Below are 17,500 nucleotides of genomic sequence, written 5' to 3' on the forward strand. Positions count from 1 at the left end.
GGCTTGTGTAGGAATGACAAGCTCTGACTGCCTTAATATTTTCAGCATGTTCAAAGACCCAGTCACCGTAGAGAGTTATTGTGAATTTTGGAGTGTTTTCTTCCAAAGCACTGTGTTCATATGCAAATACCTTTGTCAAATTGTCTTATGAAAAGAACTTGTCTTATTGGTCTTTTTCACTTTCTACATGCACAAGTGAGAAAATGAGGGATTAGCTGCATGTCTGTTTGTAAATTGTTTAATTTGTCTCATTTGGTTCAGTTGTATGTGATTAGCCATGTCGGGCAAACATTCAGCTCCTAATGCTGCATGAAGAAGAGATTTCATAGTGTCCTGATAAAATCAAAGTGATCTGTGCTAACAGGCAAATGTGGGTAATTAGGAGAATAAATTGCTCATTTCAACAGAAATGCAAAGTGATATTAAGATGGATTACATGTATGACTTTACTTAATACATAAAATTAGTGGCACTTCCTTATTTGTCTGATCCTGTCTGTACAGTATGAACCCCGGGGTCCTGGTCGGCCTCTCTATCAGCGACGCATCTCCTCCAGCTACCCAGAAGAACCATCTCCAGCTAACACCCACAATACCCTGTCACAGCATCCTCAGCCCTGTACATCAGACCACCAGGACCACCCCCATGCACACATACAGCACCATCAGCACCCTCATGCCCCGTACGTTTATCCCTCACACGACCCCTGGCCCAGTAACGGTGGAGGTCCCGGTCCGTTCCAGAACATTCCGTGTAACGGAGTAGGCACACTCACTCAGCACCGCGATCTTCTGGGTAGGTGTCGTCAAATGTGCTGTGTTTAGACATTATGGTGTTCTCACTGGAATAGTTTTTGTGTTAAGTCACACCTGTTTATTGTACAGCCTTAATGTTCTGAGTCTCATTTACCTCTCGTTTCATTTTGGAAAACCTTTCCATGTGACAGCTTCCAAGGCCCTTCGTCAGCCAGAGGAGCAGGGGAAAGCTGAGGCCACAGCAGCTCAGCAGACACACCCACACTCACTCAACTCCCTTCAGCACCTCGGACAGTTTCCTCCTCTCATGCCCAACAAGCAGCAGCAGCCTCCACCGCCGCCACCGCCGCCGCCACAGGTTCCCACAGAGCCCAGTCAGGGGGCTCAAAATTTAAGCAAACCACCCACCATGTCCTACGCTAGCGCCCTCCGCGCCCCACCGAAGCCCCGAGCTGTTCGCCCTGAACAGGTCAAAAAGAACAGCGACCCTCTCTCCCTCCTACAGGAGCTGAGTATAGGAAGTTCAAATGGTAGCAATGGGTACTATTCCTACTTTAAATGAGTGTCACATCTTCAATGTAATAAATAAGTGATTATATTTAAAAAAAAAAAAAAGAAAAAAAAAAGAAAAAAAAAGAAAAACTGTTTATAAAAACAAAAAAATGTGCAAAGTGCATTTACAAATTGTTTCTCTCAGTAGGCTTGTTTTCTGCATTTTGTTTCATTTAAAACTTTTATTTGTAACAGTCTTTTCTCCTGTTTCACATATCTGTGAAGAAAATAAGTATATATAATGAATGCATTACTGGTATATATACATACTCATTATGTATATATGAATATATACTTATATTATCTACACTTGTATATGTACTTAATGCTAAAAAATATAAAAAAAAGATTTAGTTGACCACTTAGCTACTTGCTTATTATTCCTAATTGAAGTTGGTTACGTTGGTTAGAAAATGGCTATATTGAAGTTTTTATCACTTTGTATTCCTCAGTTTTGAGTGGACATTGCGTCTTGATTTTCATACTACTGTAGTTGTGGAAATGGACAAAAGCTAAGTGGTCAACTGACACAGAAACTACATGGAACAGTGTATAGAAGTAGATACATTTTCCTCTAATCTGTACATATAAAGAAATAAAAGACTGAATTGTATGCCACAGACATGCCCTTAAATTCCTGTATCATGCTAGCATTTGCATTATGAATTCTTTTCCGTTTGTTTGCTTCTGATTCTTAAATCTTAGAATCATCTTAAGTGATTTAGTAGTAAATGTGATTCTTTACTGAAAAATAACAATGCAAATCTCGATTGTGTATTTTAGTTTTCCCCAATGTCTCATCCGCAACAATAGTGTGAAAATGTCCAAATAAGAGCAACCATGTCCTCTGTTTACGTTAAGGATCTGTTTCTGTGACAAGATTATCCCAAACTGCTTCACCGATTCTCTATCATTTTATTTCTTTGTTTCATTATATTTTATTCCTTTGAGACAGTCATAACATTGTGATCAAGTTACTCCCCAAGTCATGTCAAATGGGGTGTCAACACCATCTGCACCAGGGAAATTGTTTCAGTAACTTCTGGGGATAAGAAATCTGTTTTTTGTTGCTAATGGATGTTGAGTTTTGTTTGTTTTTGTTTTGTTTTTATTTTGTGGGAAAGGTTGCAGTACAGTGAGGGTCTGTGAAAGTGAAGAGAGCTGAGGTCAGAGTGGTGTGTTAGGTAAGTTGAAACACTGCCAGTCAAATGTTTTTGAGCACATTAGTGTTTTTAGTTAAATCCCAAGTAGTAGGCAAGTTAAATACCCTGTAATTTGAATTTGTATGTGAAGGTGTGAAATGTTTTTGGCTTCTTTATTTTATTGGAAATGGTCTTACCCAACATGTGCATCATTCTGTCAGATACAAGAGCTCCAGTCAGATTTGAGCCTTTTCATAGTGTATTTCCCATTGCCTCTGTAAGACTTTGAATACCTGAGTAATATGACCCTTATAAAGAACAATAACCACTTATCTTGGTATTTGCTTCCATTTGTACTATAAAAATAGATCATTTCCTATAAAGCCAAAAGCATGTCCTGTTTCTTAAACATGTTTTTTAATTCCAGGGCATTTAAAAGAAAACGGTTCCCCTCTGCATTTCAACACACTACTTGAGATTTAACCAAAAAAGAACTCAACTTGATAAAAGCAACTTTACAATAAGTTCTTCAGAAATGTATGAGTGATAGCAAGCCTGTTTTTGGGTTGTGCAGAATGAATTGGTAATGTGGAAATTGTCCCTGGTCATTTACACAATTAAATGATCCACTTTAACGGTTTGATCTGATGCTACATGCAGGAGTAGATGGATGATCTATTTTCCTTAGTTATTCAAAACTGGCATGACCATGTTTTAAATCTGCTCCAGCCACATATATTTTTCTCTTATTCCCCTAAAACACATGAAAAACATAACATGGGAACATCCGTCTTCAAATTCTGGTCAAAGTTTCTTGGTGGTGGTTGACACACAGTGATCCAGCACAGCTACATGCACGTAAATTTCACTTCAAAATATAGAAATCTTGATGATTTATGTCCCATCGCAGGTAACTTATAAGAAGACACATACAGTGTATCAACATGCTGGAGACAGTCATCCAGTGCTAATATATGTAATTTATGAATTGTTCACACACCACTGCCCCATCTGCAAATTGGTATAATTGTACTCAAATCATCCTGCTGCATCATGACTTTCATATGGCAGTTAGACCCTGTTAAATCTTTTCTTCAGAAAGCTAACACCCAACAGCTACCAACTTAAATGTGTTCCAAACAGTCAGCGGAGAGCTTCACGCAAGCTGTGGTTTTATTTTTTAAGTTTTGACATTGTGATTCAAACATCCAGATTATTTGACTTAGCAGAACATCACATACTTGTAAATATGCATTTTCTAGGTATTTACAAACAAGAACTTTGGGAGCGCCTCAATTTTGTAGAAGCTGTTCAAAGAAGAGGTATGCCCTTTTTAATTATGCAAATTCACACAAAAATAATTCTAGAAATTAACAACAACCCAGTTGATAGTTGCAACTTGTAATTTTTTAGATGTTTTTTTAAGACGGTGTCTGACTGATTAGGGCAAGAGGAGAATTTCTTTTGCAACTGTCAAAAATCCTATTTAACTGTAAAATACATATTTTAAGTATGTAAGTTGCTGGATTTGTCCTGTTTTTTTTTTTTTCACCACTTCTCAGCTGTAGAACAATCAACCTGTTCTGTTTTTTTTTGTTTGTTTGTTTGTTTTTTTGTTTTTTTTATGTGAAACTTTTTTTTCCTGCATGTGAAATGACCTGGCTGGTTTTTATCCCTGTTTCTATTAGTTTGTATTGATGGATGGAAAAAAAGGAAGAAAAAAAAAAAAGCTTTTGTTCAATCTGCAGTCAGTTTTTTGCTATATTATTTAATGTGTACAATAACTTGTGACATTATCAGCAAAGCTATAATACTATTATACTAACATGTCAATCAAATACGTAATGTAAGTTTGTTTTTTGTTTTTTTGTTTTTTTTTGTTGTTTTTCCTGCAGTTACTTAGCAGGGCTAAAGCTGAGGTTGCTCCCTGGTGTGTCAGAATTACAAAGCTTCAGACATGCGCTGTCCATGGCTAATCTCTCAAGTCGTGCAATACTAACGTTTCACCACTTCTTCAGCTGTATTTTTATTTCTGAAGCAGGAGAGATTGAGCCAAAGACATTCAAAAGGGACTTTATTTACTCTTGTTTTTATTGCTGATTTGTTTTTAAGACTTCACACTTGTCTCATCAGACTTCGTTGTATTCGTTCAAAGCATGGGTTTGAATGGCTCTTTGCTTAAAAAGTAAAAATGAAATTAAAAAAAGAAGGGTACTAACTCTTCAAATGGGATGAATTCACCTCCCCATGTTGCACCATGTGTCACTATCTAAATTGGTCGTTTTCTTACAGTCTTGCCTTTTTAAGAAAATCAAGTGAAACCAGCTTGCGTGTGGGGCACATGGGAAGGGAGCAACCTTTTGCCCAGCCAGTAGAGAGCACTGTGTTCAGCCTTCTATAAACACCACATTTCTTCCTGTTATTTGTCCGCTCTCCTCCGTTCTTCCCTCTCTGCAGTGAATCAATGGCACACCTGTTCTCCCAGCCTCCCAGCCCCATTGGTTCCTCCCTTGTGGGTGCAAAATAATAAATAGATTTTACTCTTCTTCACTTCAATTGGTGGTGGTTGTAATAAAGGATTTAGACTGTGTTTCAAAGGTTTATTTTCTTTTTTTTTAATTTGTTTCTCTATTAAAGTGTTTTTATTGAAACAGCTTGAGTTTGTTTTTCTGAATCATTCTCTGCATGATAGGGCTGTGCTCTAGTGAAGTCATGATAGACAGTCTATGGTACTTTGTGGTGTTGTCTCCGCTATCAAGCCACAGTGTTGAGTGATTTGGGAAGATTTCAACAATGTTAGCTTTAAACTCATAAGGCTGATAGGGAGGGACATGCTGACACCATATTTTTATATTCATTCTCATTCTCACACATGATAAGTCTTAACCCATTTTACCCTGGTACATGAAATCAAAGGAAACATAACACAAAGTGATGTCTGACAGGTTTTGCAAAGCTTAATGTTTATTTTTTATTACAAAGACACACAGAATCTGCTACATTCCAAAACATCTTATTGCATGCTATATTCAATAACAATGACAAGACTGAGAATATAGAACCTTAATGTCAGAAATGGCACTTATGTTTACTATGCCATTTATTCCTTATTTATTTATTTATTTATTTTTTTGGTCAAAAATAAAGTAACATTCAACCAAGAGAAATCTAAAACAGATTAAATAAACCACACTAAAGGGAATTTTGCTGTGAAAAAGCTCATAGCATGGATGGATATGTCTTATATAAACTGTTGCATATCCGAAAGTATGATCTTTGACGTCACACCAGGTTCCTCACTTGTAGTTGTTACACTCGAACTTTGGAAAAGCTGGTTAGTGTAGTTTATGATGTGGAGGCCTGATAAGAGGCTATGTATCCTAAAGAAATCATACCGCTACACGATGTAGTTACAACCAGCCCACATTTTCACTTAGTTTCACTTTTATATTGTAGTTACAGTGGAAATGTATTTAAAACTGTCGTTGACAGCTGTGATTTAAAAACAATCCACTTGATATGCAGCTTTACTTCAAGTTGCATTTCCTGTTTATGTGTTTGTGTGATTTGACTGGCTAACAGTCCATTCTAAGACAAAACAGTATGTTTTTTTTTTTCATTGAAGTAAAAGTCAGAGACAACTGAGTTGACACGCTGACTTTTAAAAGTCTGTAACTGTCTGCACGTACAGTATAAGTAGAGCTTGGCAAGTACAAATCATTTAACCCATGCTCTCTGTGCATTTGTTTCACACAGCAAACCTGCAGCAACATAGATGGATGCAAGTGGCAATTTTTCACATGTATCAAATGGGTTGTGACATCAACATGAACAGAGAATTGTTTGTTTCTGTTAGCGTTGGAAGCTGTCAACAAAGAAGTAAAAGCCCTTGTATGCGCACCTGCTAGAACTGAATCTTTTCCAGCATGATCAGTGCTCTGCAGTGACTGTGTGGGTGTTTAGCATTCAGCCTGCCACACACACACACACACACACACACATCTGCTCTGTGCTTCTGCTTTGCTCCTTATTTTAAGGGGACATTCCTCATCTTTAAAGTTTCTTTATCAACCCTAGAAATATACAACTTAACATATAGATCCTGACTTGCATTGGTTAATTGACATTGACTGTGAGGGAGTTTCTTCCTCGATCATCTGAATAACAATTGCTATGTACAAGATTTCATACATAACGCATTACATTAAATTGAACTTTGTATCAATCCTGTAACTGTATTTACTGTATTCTAAGGGTGTTGTTAATGTATTTTAGCTAAGGCATTTGACAATGACACACTGTGTAGTAAGGGAGACCAAACAAGACCATAGTCACATGATCGTGAAGTGTTCTATATGTGCTTTGCAAATGCAAATGCCATTTGGCCCAGATGTGCTCTTACTGAGAAATGTGATGAGTTTGAAGCCATGGATCAGATTTGATCTCTGGTCAGCAACATGAACAGCATTTCATTTTACACTCTGGGTAGACATACAGAATAATGCATACATATAAAACTCTGACAATAGGGCCATATTCAGGTTGCTGCTAAAAGAAACTTGATGGAAACCAACAGCAGCGTGGCCTTAAGATGGCAGACAGTTTATGAGCATCCTAACCCCTCGTGTGCACCATGTAAGGAATGTCACAGGAAACTCCCTACGTGCGGAGGACATGGCTGCAAGATATGGTCTTGGTAATAGATTACAGTATGTACATATTTTCTCCTTAGTCTCAAATGTCTTGATTTCAGTTTTTGTTATTAACCATTTAATTGAACATATTAGGGAGAGAATCAGTATCACTGGTGAGGAAAAGTGAGTCTGGGACTTTAGATCCTTGACCCATATACATTCTATGTTCACACATGTAAAATCAGAAAAGTCAGTTTTGTTGTCTGTGTTGATGTGTGTTTTCCTCAGAGTACTCTGTAATGAATGTTAATTTCCAGAATTTTAGTTCTTGTGACTCTGCAGAAGAATACAGGCTAAAGTCAGATTGTATTTTCTATCAGTGGCTTTAGTCAATACACACCAGAATCCGTTTCTGTCATCAACTGTTATGGCCAGCACTTGTTCTTGAAATGAATCTAACATCTGTACTCAAAAGACACAATCGACCTTATCCTGCATTTGTTTGTTTGACTACCTATCACTCTGTTTGCTCTGGCTCTGCATCCATGCATGTTTCCCATGGATTCCTGGGCATCTGGGGCATGGAGAGTATCAGGAGGGCGATGCCAGTGAGAAACAGGAGGATGAAGCCAGTGCAGGCACAGGCAAAGGACCAGGAATAGTAGTATTCAATCCAGATCGTTTCGTCGCTCTCGATCATTCTTTTGACTGATTGGCGCATCACCTCCAGCGAGATGAAGGAACAGAGACCTGGGAGGGAGAGAGGTTGGTAAATACGAGTCAGACAACCTGTAATATCACCAGGCTGGGAAATCAGAATTTTACTAGTCAACTGAACTCACCTGCAAATGCAAAGAACATGCCAGCAGGCTTGAGGAGATAATCTCTTCCTTTGCCTTTACCGGTACATGATCCTAGCAAAGACAGAGATCCCAAGATCATGAAGGCCAGACTGAAGATGGAGATGGCTGCAGCAGAGATGTTGTACTCTGGAAAGAGAGAGACCAAAAAGTTCTGACATTATGACAAAAATAATTTAAACTCCAGCTCCTGTTGTCCTGATGTCATTTTGTTGTACACACACATTCATACAGTACATTTGGCTGCTTGGTCGCTATTTAGAAATGAAACAGTGTGTGGTTAGTTAGTGACAACATCTAACTCAAATAATCTGATGTATTTTCATGTCTGAGGTTGCACTGTAAACCCCAACATACCCGTTTTCTCTAATCTGTTATGCATATTGAGCCAGGATATGACATCATGTGATAGGTCCTCCATTATAGCTGCTGTTGGTGATGTGTTTCCTGGGTAAGTGAATCCACTTCCTGTTGCTAACATGCTGTACTGTGTGTTTCTGTACAGCTTGTTTACAGACTCACCTAAAAACTAACAAGGTTCTGTGTACAGCAGCTCATGAACCGTTGCATATTCCTGTCCTAGTCAAGGACTTTTTTGTCCAGTACTTCTTGTTATTTCCAGACTTGTTACTTCTGGCTTGTTAGCCTGCCATTTAGCTTAGCTAGCTGCTAGCATGGCCTCTCTCTGTCACTCCTGCTCTGTGCCACATGTTTAGTTATTCCTCTGCTTCCTTTAGTCACAATGAGACCTGTAATAAGTGTATGGGCCTGGTAGCTTTGGAGGTGAAGATCACTGAATTGGAAGCACCACACCAACCAAAACCAGCTAGCCTAGCCCCGTTAGCTGGTGTGGCTCTAGTTAGCTATCCAACGAAAAATCAGCCTGGGTGACAATCTGATGGAAACATCCTGCTAAGCAAAAGCCTGTGGCTCATCATTAACCGATTTTCCCCACTAGATTACTGTAACTTATTACTATAAAAATCCATTAAAAATGCCCCAGTAAATTCCATAAAAAGCCTCCAGTTAATCCAGAATGCTGCAGCCAGAGTCCTGACAGGAACTAGCAAGAGAGATCATATTTGTCCTATATTAGCTTCTCTTCATTGGCTCCCTGTAAAATACAGAATAGAATTTAAAATCCTTCTCCTCACATACAAATCCCTTTATGATCAAGCTCCTTCATACCTTAAAGACCTCATAGTACCATATTATCCCAATAGACCACTTCGCTCTCAGAGTGCAAGTCTACTTGTGGTTCCCAGAGTTTCCAAAAGCAGAATGGGAGGCAGAGCCTTTAGTTATCAAGCTCCTCTCCTGTGGAACCAGCTCCCAGCCTGGGTTCAGGAGGCAGACACTCTCTGTTCTTTTAAGGCTAGACTTAAAACCTTCTTTTTTAACAGAGCTTATAGTTAGGGCTGGTTCAGGTGAGCCTGAACCATACTCCATACTTGTGATTTGGCGCTTAAAAATAAAATTGAATTGAAGACTGAAGTTAAGTGTTGTTTGTGGAACAGAAACAGCAGCTGGCTTGTATTTCTGTGCAGAGAGGCCAGGATGCAAGGCCTTTGATCTGCTGCCTGTGAACCATGCCCAGGGGATAGGTGCTCCTCTGAGGGAGAGAGCCTTCATCTTCTGCCGGCAGGTAGGCTGGGCCGCACCCTTAAATCTCTGCCTCCTCTAAGATACTGTATGTCTGTGGACCTTGTTGGATAACTCTCTCAGAAACACCAGAGTTACTTAAAAGCAAGTGTGAGGCAGACATCACACAGTTCTTAAGACTTTTTGGTGATATCAGGCTGGCTTCTGTGAACTGATGAAAGTTTCCTCAGTCCTCAGAAATATGAAGTTAGCATATGATAAAAGTCAACCCTCAACCTCAGTAAGGGGCAGTCTTTTGAGGTTGTACTGTTGTGTCTATATATGTAAATGTATATATACTGTTGGTTCATGCTTGTTTGTAGGATCATTCCTGTGTCTATATGCTTATGCTTATAATGATGATGTCAAAATGTGGAGAGGAGATTTAAATGAAAACTGAAGGTTCAGAATTAAGTTTTTTTTTAGTTCTCTTTCCTGAGTTAATCTGGCACATGCTAATCTTATACAGTACATCTCTGCCTCTTCGTACAGCTTCAAAGGGGAATTGTAACTAATTCATTTAGGTGCTCTAGTAAAATGAATGCAGAACCTCCACGGGCCCAGACTGTTTTCAACCTTTAAGATTTTTCTTACAGTTACTTATTGTTTTTACCTGTGGCAAGCGACAGTCTTGTTGTGTGGATGAATGTGCCTGTGGTGACATACGTCTACTGTGATCATTCATCCAGCTACAGACCATAATGGTATAGACAAATGGCTCAGTCAGGAGTGAATAACACTACAGGGAATTTACATCAATGCTGCAATTATTCCAGCTGCAATTATTCCAGCAAACGTGTGTCTCTCAAGGGCCAGCCATCAGCACGCACATCTGTGTGTATATGCCATGTTTTTGCTACACTGTGGGGACTGAATCCTGTTCATCTAGTGACAAGGGGACAAAATCCAGGTCCAGTGTAAATCACTGAATTATAAAGAGACGACTTGTTTTAAAGTTAGCGAGAGGTTATGGTAAGGTTAAGGCATTGTCCCCACAAGAAATAGAAACAGATTTATATTTGTGTGTGTGTGTGTGTGTGTGTGTGTATGTATGCTCGGGGGAGGGGTAGCCATAAACGCTGACATTAGCGAATCACCTCATGCAAATTTCCATTTGCATTTACATCTCCAGTAACTGAGTGTGACAGCGCTCCATGTGTTTGGCCCCCTAACACACATGACATGGGAGAGCTGTCGTACAATGTGTGTGTTGACTGGACTGATTAAAGCTGTAGCTCACCAAAGACAGGGTGGAAAGAGTAGAGGATGGAAGCAATGGGGGCTGGAATAAACACAGCTCTGAACTGTCAGCTGTACTACACATACTGTATATTTCTGCTGCTGTTCCTAATGTGTATGTGAAAGGCTGTTACCCTTGTGTCAGTACATCCTGTGAATTCTGTGACTTAGTAAACTACGACCCCCAGGTGCAGACCATCATAGAGGGAAGAAAAGGATTAATAGAGTGCTCCAAATCTTCCAACATATATTTATGATCTATATATGGGAGGAGGTGTAGGACCTAAAAGTCAATGGACATAAAAAGGACATCACTTTTAACTACAAGTGGCCAATAGGTTGGAAAAGTCAAAGGGAAATCTGGCTGTCTTTCTCAGGACCTCTAAATGTCTGATAACAGGTTTTATCATTGACAGCCAGTGGAATACACCTGCTGTTGAAACATGAATACAAATCTGAGGCCACAGAAAGCAGAGCAGTTGCAGCAGGTGAAACCAGCTGGGAAACCATAATCCAACCAGTTTGACTTCTCACAGAGTGGGATGTCCCAATATTTATATATATTCTAACATATTTATAAAATGAAGTTGCAAATTATTCTCTCCTCTTTTCATTCTCAGACAGAACAGACAGGGAACCGTGACAGAAACCTACCTTTTTGTGTTTTATATTCGAATATCTCAGTGTCCTGCCCAGGAGTGAAGTGCCTGAAGTAAGTGCAGTTTTCCTCTGTAAAAAAAAAAACAAAAAAAACAGAAAATTGGATTTAGTAATAAATTAAGCTAAACCTGCAGTGTTTGATTTTTTTGCATTGTCAATCAAAAATTTCCTTTAATTTCAATTAAGATTCCTATGTTCAACCAAACACTTTTTGGAAAAAAAATCAAACTGAATGAGATTTATCACAGTTGTTTCATATCGTCATACATAATAGCGTTTGTTGTTGTGGAACAGCTGTCTTTGACATCTAATGTGTGTTTTAAAATTTATTTTCCTTTCAGAAAATAGTCTTGTTACTTTTTCTTTGCTCAACCCCTGTTCCAGCTTTGCCCCACATAGCTGTGCACCAGTGGCTCTGCTCCACCTGCTGCTGTGAATATGCCCCCTCTGTTGAACACTTTACACTGTCTCAGAGCTATCCCAGTGTTTTTCAAAAGCATGTCACACATTGACACTACTGAGTTAATATTCCCACTAAAATGGTTGTGTGATGTCATGCAGTGTCCAAATCTGCGATAGGTGGTTTGACTGTCAAAGTAAAAATGGTTACATCACACATCACAATCACTTTTTCTCAGCCAGACGAGGTGTTAAACCTTAGGGATTTGTGCAAATAAAGCCAGGCTGCTTTATGTGTGTGATCACAGCATGGATTGGTAGAATAAATACTGTCTGATTGGGTGCCAGGTTTAAAAAAAAAAAAAAAAACACATTTGAATCCGGTAAAAAAGAAAAAGACTTGGTTGACTTATACAACTTACTGGGGTTTAAAAATCACTTAAACTAATGCAAAATCAAGTGTATGTCAGTGATCTTGGTTATGGCATCAGGTTTCCACTTGCATGCATGCTTTTAATCCCCTTTTCCATACAGTCTCAACATAGGACACGAGTGAAATGCGTTTCTGTGGAAATATGTAGTACCGCATGGTATCATATCACTGTTATAGCTAGATGGATGGCCATGCAATGGCACATGCTGTGATGGTAGATCATTTTACTGTTTACTCTGGAAACCATTAAAATAAACCTAAGGGATGTCAACTGTCCTCCAATCAAAATAACAGTCATTAAATATGTAAGGCAAAATCAATATCTCTCCATCTCACTATATTGTATGGGCAAGAAAGATGTTTTTATGAATGAGGACAGGGACTGGCCATAAAAAATAAATAGACAAAATAAATAAAAACATATATAACATACACTGTTACTAAGCAACAAGCTCCAGTGTGTTTCAGTGTAGAAGTCTGCGAGAGAAACTAGTTGTACTTCTGAGTCAAACCTTGTGTTCATAAGGGAAACTAAAAAACAAAAACCTGAACTTATCTCATTTCTCTTCTGTTTTTTAAAGGAATGCGAATTACCTCTCAGCCTATATTCCTTCTTTGCTGTGACACAAGACAACTTCTTAACAGCAGGAAACATGGTGTCTAAGTGAGGTAAGATTTTATTTTCAGGTCCTGGACTTAAAACTCCCAGCAGGGCAAGTGGCTCTTCATTCACTAGCTGCATTTCACGTATGTTTAAGTGGAGCCACTCTGCATTTATTAGACCTTGATGTAGACACTTTGAGCTCATTATCTGTATCAGGCAGCTTTAATACCACACATATCTGTGTGTGTGTGTTGCATAATTATTCGCTTTTGTGCGATCTTTAGCGTGCAAGCTTCAACAAAAATATGAGGACAAGCTGTTCGCCATAATTTGATCTGTATTCATCTGTGGAAGCATGCTGCCACAGGCAAACATACACAAACACAGGCGCACACACACACACACACACACACACACACACACACACACACACACACACACATACTCCGCTATTGCAGCACTTGTGGTTGGCCCTCATTCTCCTGACGCTGTGTTGACAAGCCCTGTAAAGCCTCTCTTGTGCCTAATAGGGCAATCCATCATCCCTCCAAAAAGCAGGTGAGGGCGTCGGATTAGAAGCTTCTCTGCGCATTGTCCTGTCACAACAGTCCTTATGTAGCTCTGACATTCACTGTCAATACTTTGTGTCTACACCTACATTTGGCTTATAACTCGGAGCCTGTGTTTTTATTTTGTTGCCCTTGTAGGTAAATTTAGCCACAAACCTTGTTTATAAATTATATACAGTATGTTAATGTATTCAACAAAGACAATGACTATTTAGTATTGACTTTACACACCCACACTACAAAAAGGTCTCATGGAGGTTTATCTATAAACCCACAATACCATATGGAGACATGTCTATATAAGTGGCAATTCCACATCTCCATATGAGATGGCTGCCACTCACTTGAGTGGCTATAAAGGAAAATACCAATGGTTCCATTTACTTTTTGGAGTATGAGTCCCATCCCTGGGAGTGTAAAGTAATTTGAGTGACTATGTGGTTTATGTGACTGTGTGGTCGTGAGATGTGAAGCTGCAGAACGATCACGTGGGAATACTTTGGTTGAACAGCAGGCCTTGGAGCTATGCCTGACTCTTCCAGGCGGCCCTGTCACTCAGCAGAAGGCTGGACTTGGAATACTTGACCCTCACAGCTTCCACCCAAGACAGCTGAGTATTTACGTGGCCTTATTTATAACTGCAATGACTGCCTGCTGAACACTTTGCACAATATGATTTTAAAAAGCTTACCTTTTCTATATATGGACCTGTTGTGGGTACAGATTGCCAGTCTTTCCGTGCTGTGGCCACTGAAACTGCTAAAATACCATTAGAGCACAAATTCCAAGTGCCTACTGTTCCTCTGCGAATAAAAACAGGATGAGCAACCTAGAGGACCTTTGTAACTTCACTGGCCAACAGAATATCTGATGTTTCCTCACAGTCCACTCAGAAAGTGATTCCAGTATGACAAGAAAGCAGAACAAACACAATAGCACCTGAAACCAAAAGGGGCCCTATATTTAGGTGTGGATGTAATGGATGTGACATACAAGGTAAGTTTTCAATATACGCATATTATTTTGCTGAGGTCATTCCACCATCTGTGTTCAGCATATATTTTCAGTGTCTCTCAGTGAACAGGACCTCCTCACACACTGTTTGAGTCCTGCTTTGGATCAGAGGATGACACCTCTCTGAAGTCCTGTGGCTCTGATAAACAATAATGTTCCTCTCCAAATACAGCTACTGGGCTGGGACAAACTCCTGGAGATGGATGGAACGTCTACTAGATTTGCTTATTAATTAACACTGCCTAGGTGGCCATCACAAATCATATGTATTGTTGTAGACAGGAAAATCATCAGTTGTCAGTAGCAGGTGGCGAGTAAGTAGATTATATAATACAACTTGTGCTTAAAAATTGCAGATAAAGGCTTAATTATTAGAAGCATTTGTTATCAGAAGATGAATTCCCTACTGGGTGTCTGGATTGGCTGAGTTTATTTAGTATGTTCAGCACATGGCTGCCAAGCCTGCACAAATGAACCCCCCTCAGGCATTTCATCTGCTCCTGGAAAGGCCCTTCAGTGCAGACAGTGTCTGGGATCCCTAACAGTTTAGCAGTCAGCAGTGGTGGAAGTACTGAGGTCCTTTACTTATGTACAACTACAAATACCTCAGTGTAATAAGACTCTGTTACTCTGTTAATTTTTACTTTGCTAGTAAAAAGGTACATTTAGAATAAAATTTTTGTAAAAGTACAAAAGTATTGGCAGCCAAATATACTTGAAATATCAAAGGTAAAACTACCCAATGCCACATCTCTCATCACCATATTTTATATTATTGGATCATATTTACTGATGCAGGCTACAGCAGATTCTTCTGACCCTAAATAGGAATAAACAGTATAGATGATGGATGGGTGGATGGATTGATTGACGCAGCACTGTGTTCATAATTTAATATTGCAGCTGGTAAAGGTGGAGGTAATGTTAACATATATGCTTATAATTAGAAGTACTTAGCGAGATAGCTTGTGTAATCTCCACATGGATCAATAAAGTTTTATGATTATACTGTATTTTGTTTTATTAATTTGATTTCAAAAAATAACTACTAATTAATGTTATAAACCAAATGTAGTGGTGTAAAAGTACGATATTTTTCTCTGAAATGTAGTGAAGTCAAAGTATGAAGTAGCAGAAATGGAAATACAGATAGTCTACCTCAAAACTGAACTTAAATCCAGTACTTGGTTGCTTTCCAACTCTCTGGAGATATTTCAGGGGCTTCTTTCAGCTTTGTGAGTAGAACAAATTTAGTGGGTAGTTTCAGGAAGTGGCTTCTCAGGTCGACCAGCCAGTCACTCACTCAACTTTTACCACAAAGCACTGAGACATGAGGAGCAGTCAGCAGCTGCTGGGCACTGTTTATATCCAGCTTATGTGTTTTTATTCAGGCTGGTGTAAGAGCAACCATTATGAGTTTATTTTGAGACATGCAGAACAAGGTGAGCCCTTGCTAGGCCATTAGGATGCACACGATCTATCATCTGACCACATTATGAGGTGGAATACGTGTTCAGATCATCTCAGTAAAATACAACAGTGTAAACTTACTCCCCTAGAAATAAATTCTTTCATTCAAAGTAATATTTTCAGCTGTGCAGTTTCCTCTCACCAGTGTTATATAAAAATATTGTTTTAATGAATAATTAATATGTAAGCAGCATTTTTCCTTTGTTGCTGATTGAATTGGGTTGAATTATTTAATCTACGATTATTTGAAAAACTGACAATGTGTGCTGTATGTAAATTCTCAAACTACAATGTTGCATCAATGATTATTGCTCAATGATTGTCTGTGGTTTGGATTACATCTTATTATACGTCACCTTGGACAAAAGCATCTGCCAAATAAATAAAGAAATGGAAACAAATGCTGGCATGAAAAGAGCCATGCACTCTCCAGTTCCCTGTAGTTCCCTCTAAAATGCACATTGCCCAGCTGGTAGACTTGCAAACCACCATGATAGCTTAAAGAGATTAATGTTGTTGCCCAAACATATTTCAACACCACCCACTGATCAAACAGACATCAGTCACTGTTAATACCCGAAAATATGTTTCCCCAGACAAATAGGCCACAAGCATGTAACCTAAAATTATATCACAGGGAAATTTATCATGTCATATGACAGAGATCCTGCATCAGGACCTTATTCTTAGCTGCCTCATACCTCATCAGTACTGGGATGGTTTGCATATCACCTCACAGTCACAGACAAACAGTATTCATACTGTATAAAATACTGTTTGGTCTAAACGGCACAGAGAAATTTATCTTTCACCTTGAATGTGATTGTACCTACCAGTTATAAAAAGCCTTGTTTCTCAAATTTTGTCTTACCTCCTGGCAGGCTAATGGGTCCACAGCCATGCCCCTCCACATAGTTTTCTGAGGTAATGTAAATGTGCTTCTTGCATATTCTCCACAGGCCAAAGTGGGCCGCCTCACAGGTCTCATTGAGCTTCTCCACCCGTGGGCTGAGAACTGCCCAATAGTCCGTTACCACTGCCGTGAACATGCAAGCCATACCGACCAGCAGCACGAACATGGCAATCTTTATCTTTGTGCTCTTGTGCATGGTTCTAGGTGATGAAGTTTCAGTTCAGTAAATATTCTTGCTCTGATATGATGAAAAAAAAAAAAAAATGAAGCAGGTTGTTCTGCAATGTGGAGACACGTGTCTGTGTCCCAGGGGCTGCTTTCCTCAGTGACTGCAGCAAGCCTTCCAGAAAGTCCCTTTTTCTATCGCTGTCTGTCTTCTCTGCCCCTGCTGCAAATCTGTGCCTCTGGCTTGATGGGAAAAGGGTCAGACTGCTCCTGTCCTAGTTTCAAGTCACCTCTTTCCTATTCCCTATCTATGAATTGCAAGTTTAGACTTACAGCTGTTGAGCTAGATCAGTAAAGTTGATGACCAAACCAACTGTGCCATGGTGGACAGTGGGTGTGGGGGCTGCTCCATGTGTCGCTAAGTATTTTGCTGTGGGAGGGGGGGAGTCG

At 39.3% G+C, this 17,500-nt stretch overlaps 2 protein-coding genes across 2 annotated transcripts in view; one reads left to right on the forward strand and one right to left on the reverse strand.

The window, feature by feature from the left end:
* helz (helicase with zinc finger) overlaps nt 1–2,781 on the forward strand; it is a 48,989-nt gene extending 46,208 nt beyond the window's left edge. The window contains exons 32-33 of the mRNA XM_026303125.1: nt 504–795; nt 947–2,781. Of these exons, the coding sequence (XP_026158910.1) occupies nt 504–795; nt 947–1,317 (663 nt within the window). The 3' untranslated portion in view covers nt 1,318–2,781. The remainder of the gene's footprint in view (nt 1–503; nt 796–946) is intronic.
* A 2,614-nt stretch (nt 2,782–5,395) lies between these two features.
* Nucleotides 5,396–17,450, reverse strand: LOC113128776 (voltage-dependent calcium channel gamma-1 subunit). The gene is made up of 4 exons (XM_026304334.2): nt 16,844–17,450; nt 11,478–11,552; nt 7,926–8,072; nt 5,396–7,833 (listed from the first exon to the last, which is right to left on the reverse strand). Exons 1-4 carry the CDS (start codon nt 17,079–17,081, stop codon nt 7,601–7,603), a joined length of 693 nt encoding a protein of 230 aa, XP_026160119.1. The 5' UTR covers nt 17,082–17,450; the 3' UTR covers nt 5,396–7,600.
* Between the last annotated feature and the right edge of the window lie 50 nt (nt 17,451–17,500).

Source organism: Mastacembelus armatus, chromosome 1 (genome assembly GCF_900324485.2).
Source record: "Mastacembelus armatus chromosome 1, fMasArm1.2, whole genome shotgun sequence".
NCBI lineage: Eukaryota > Metazoa > Chordata > Actinopteri > Synbranchiformes > Mastacembelidae > Mastacembelus > Mastacembelus armatus.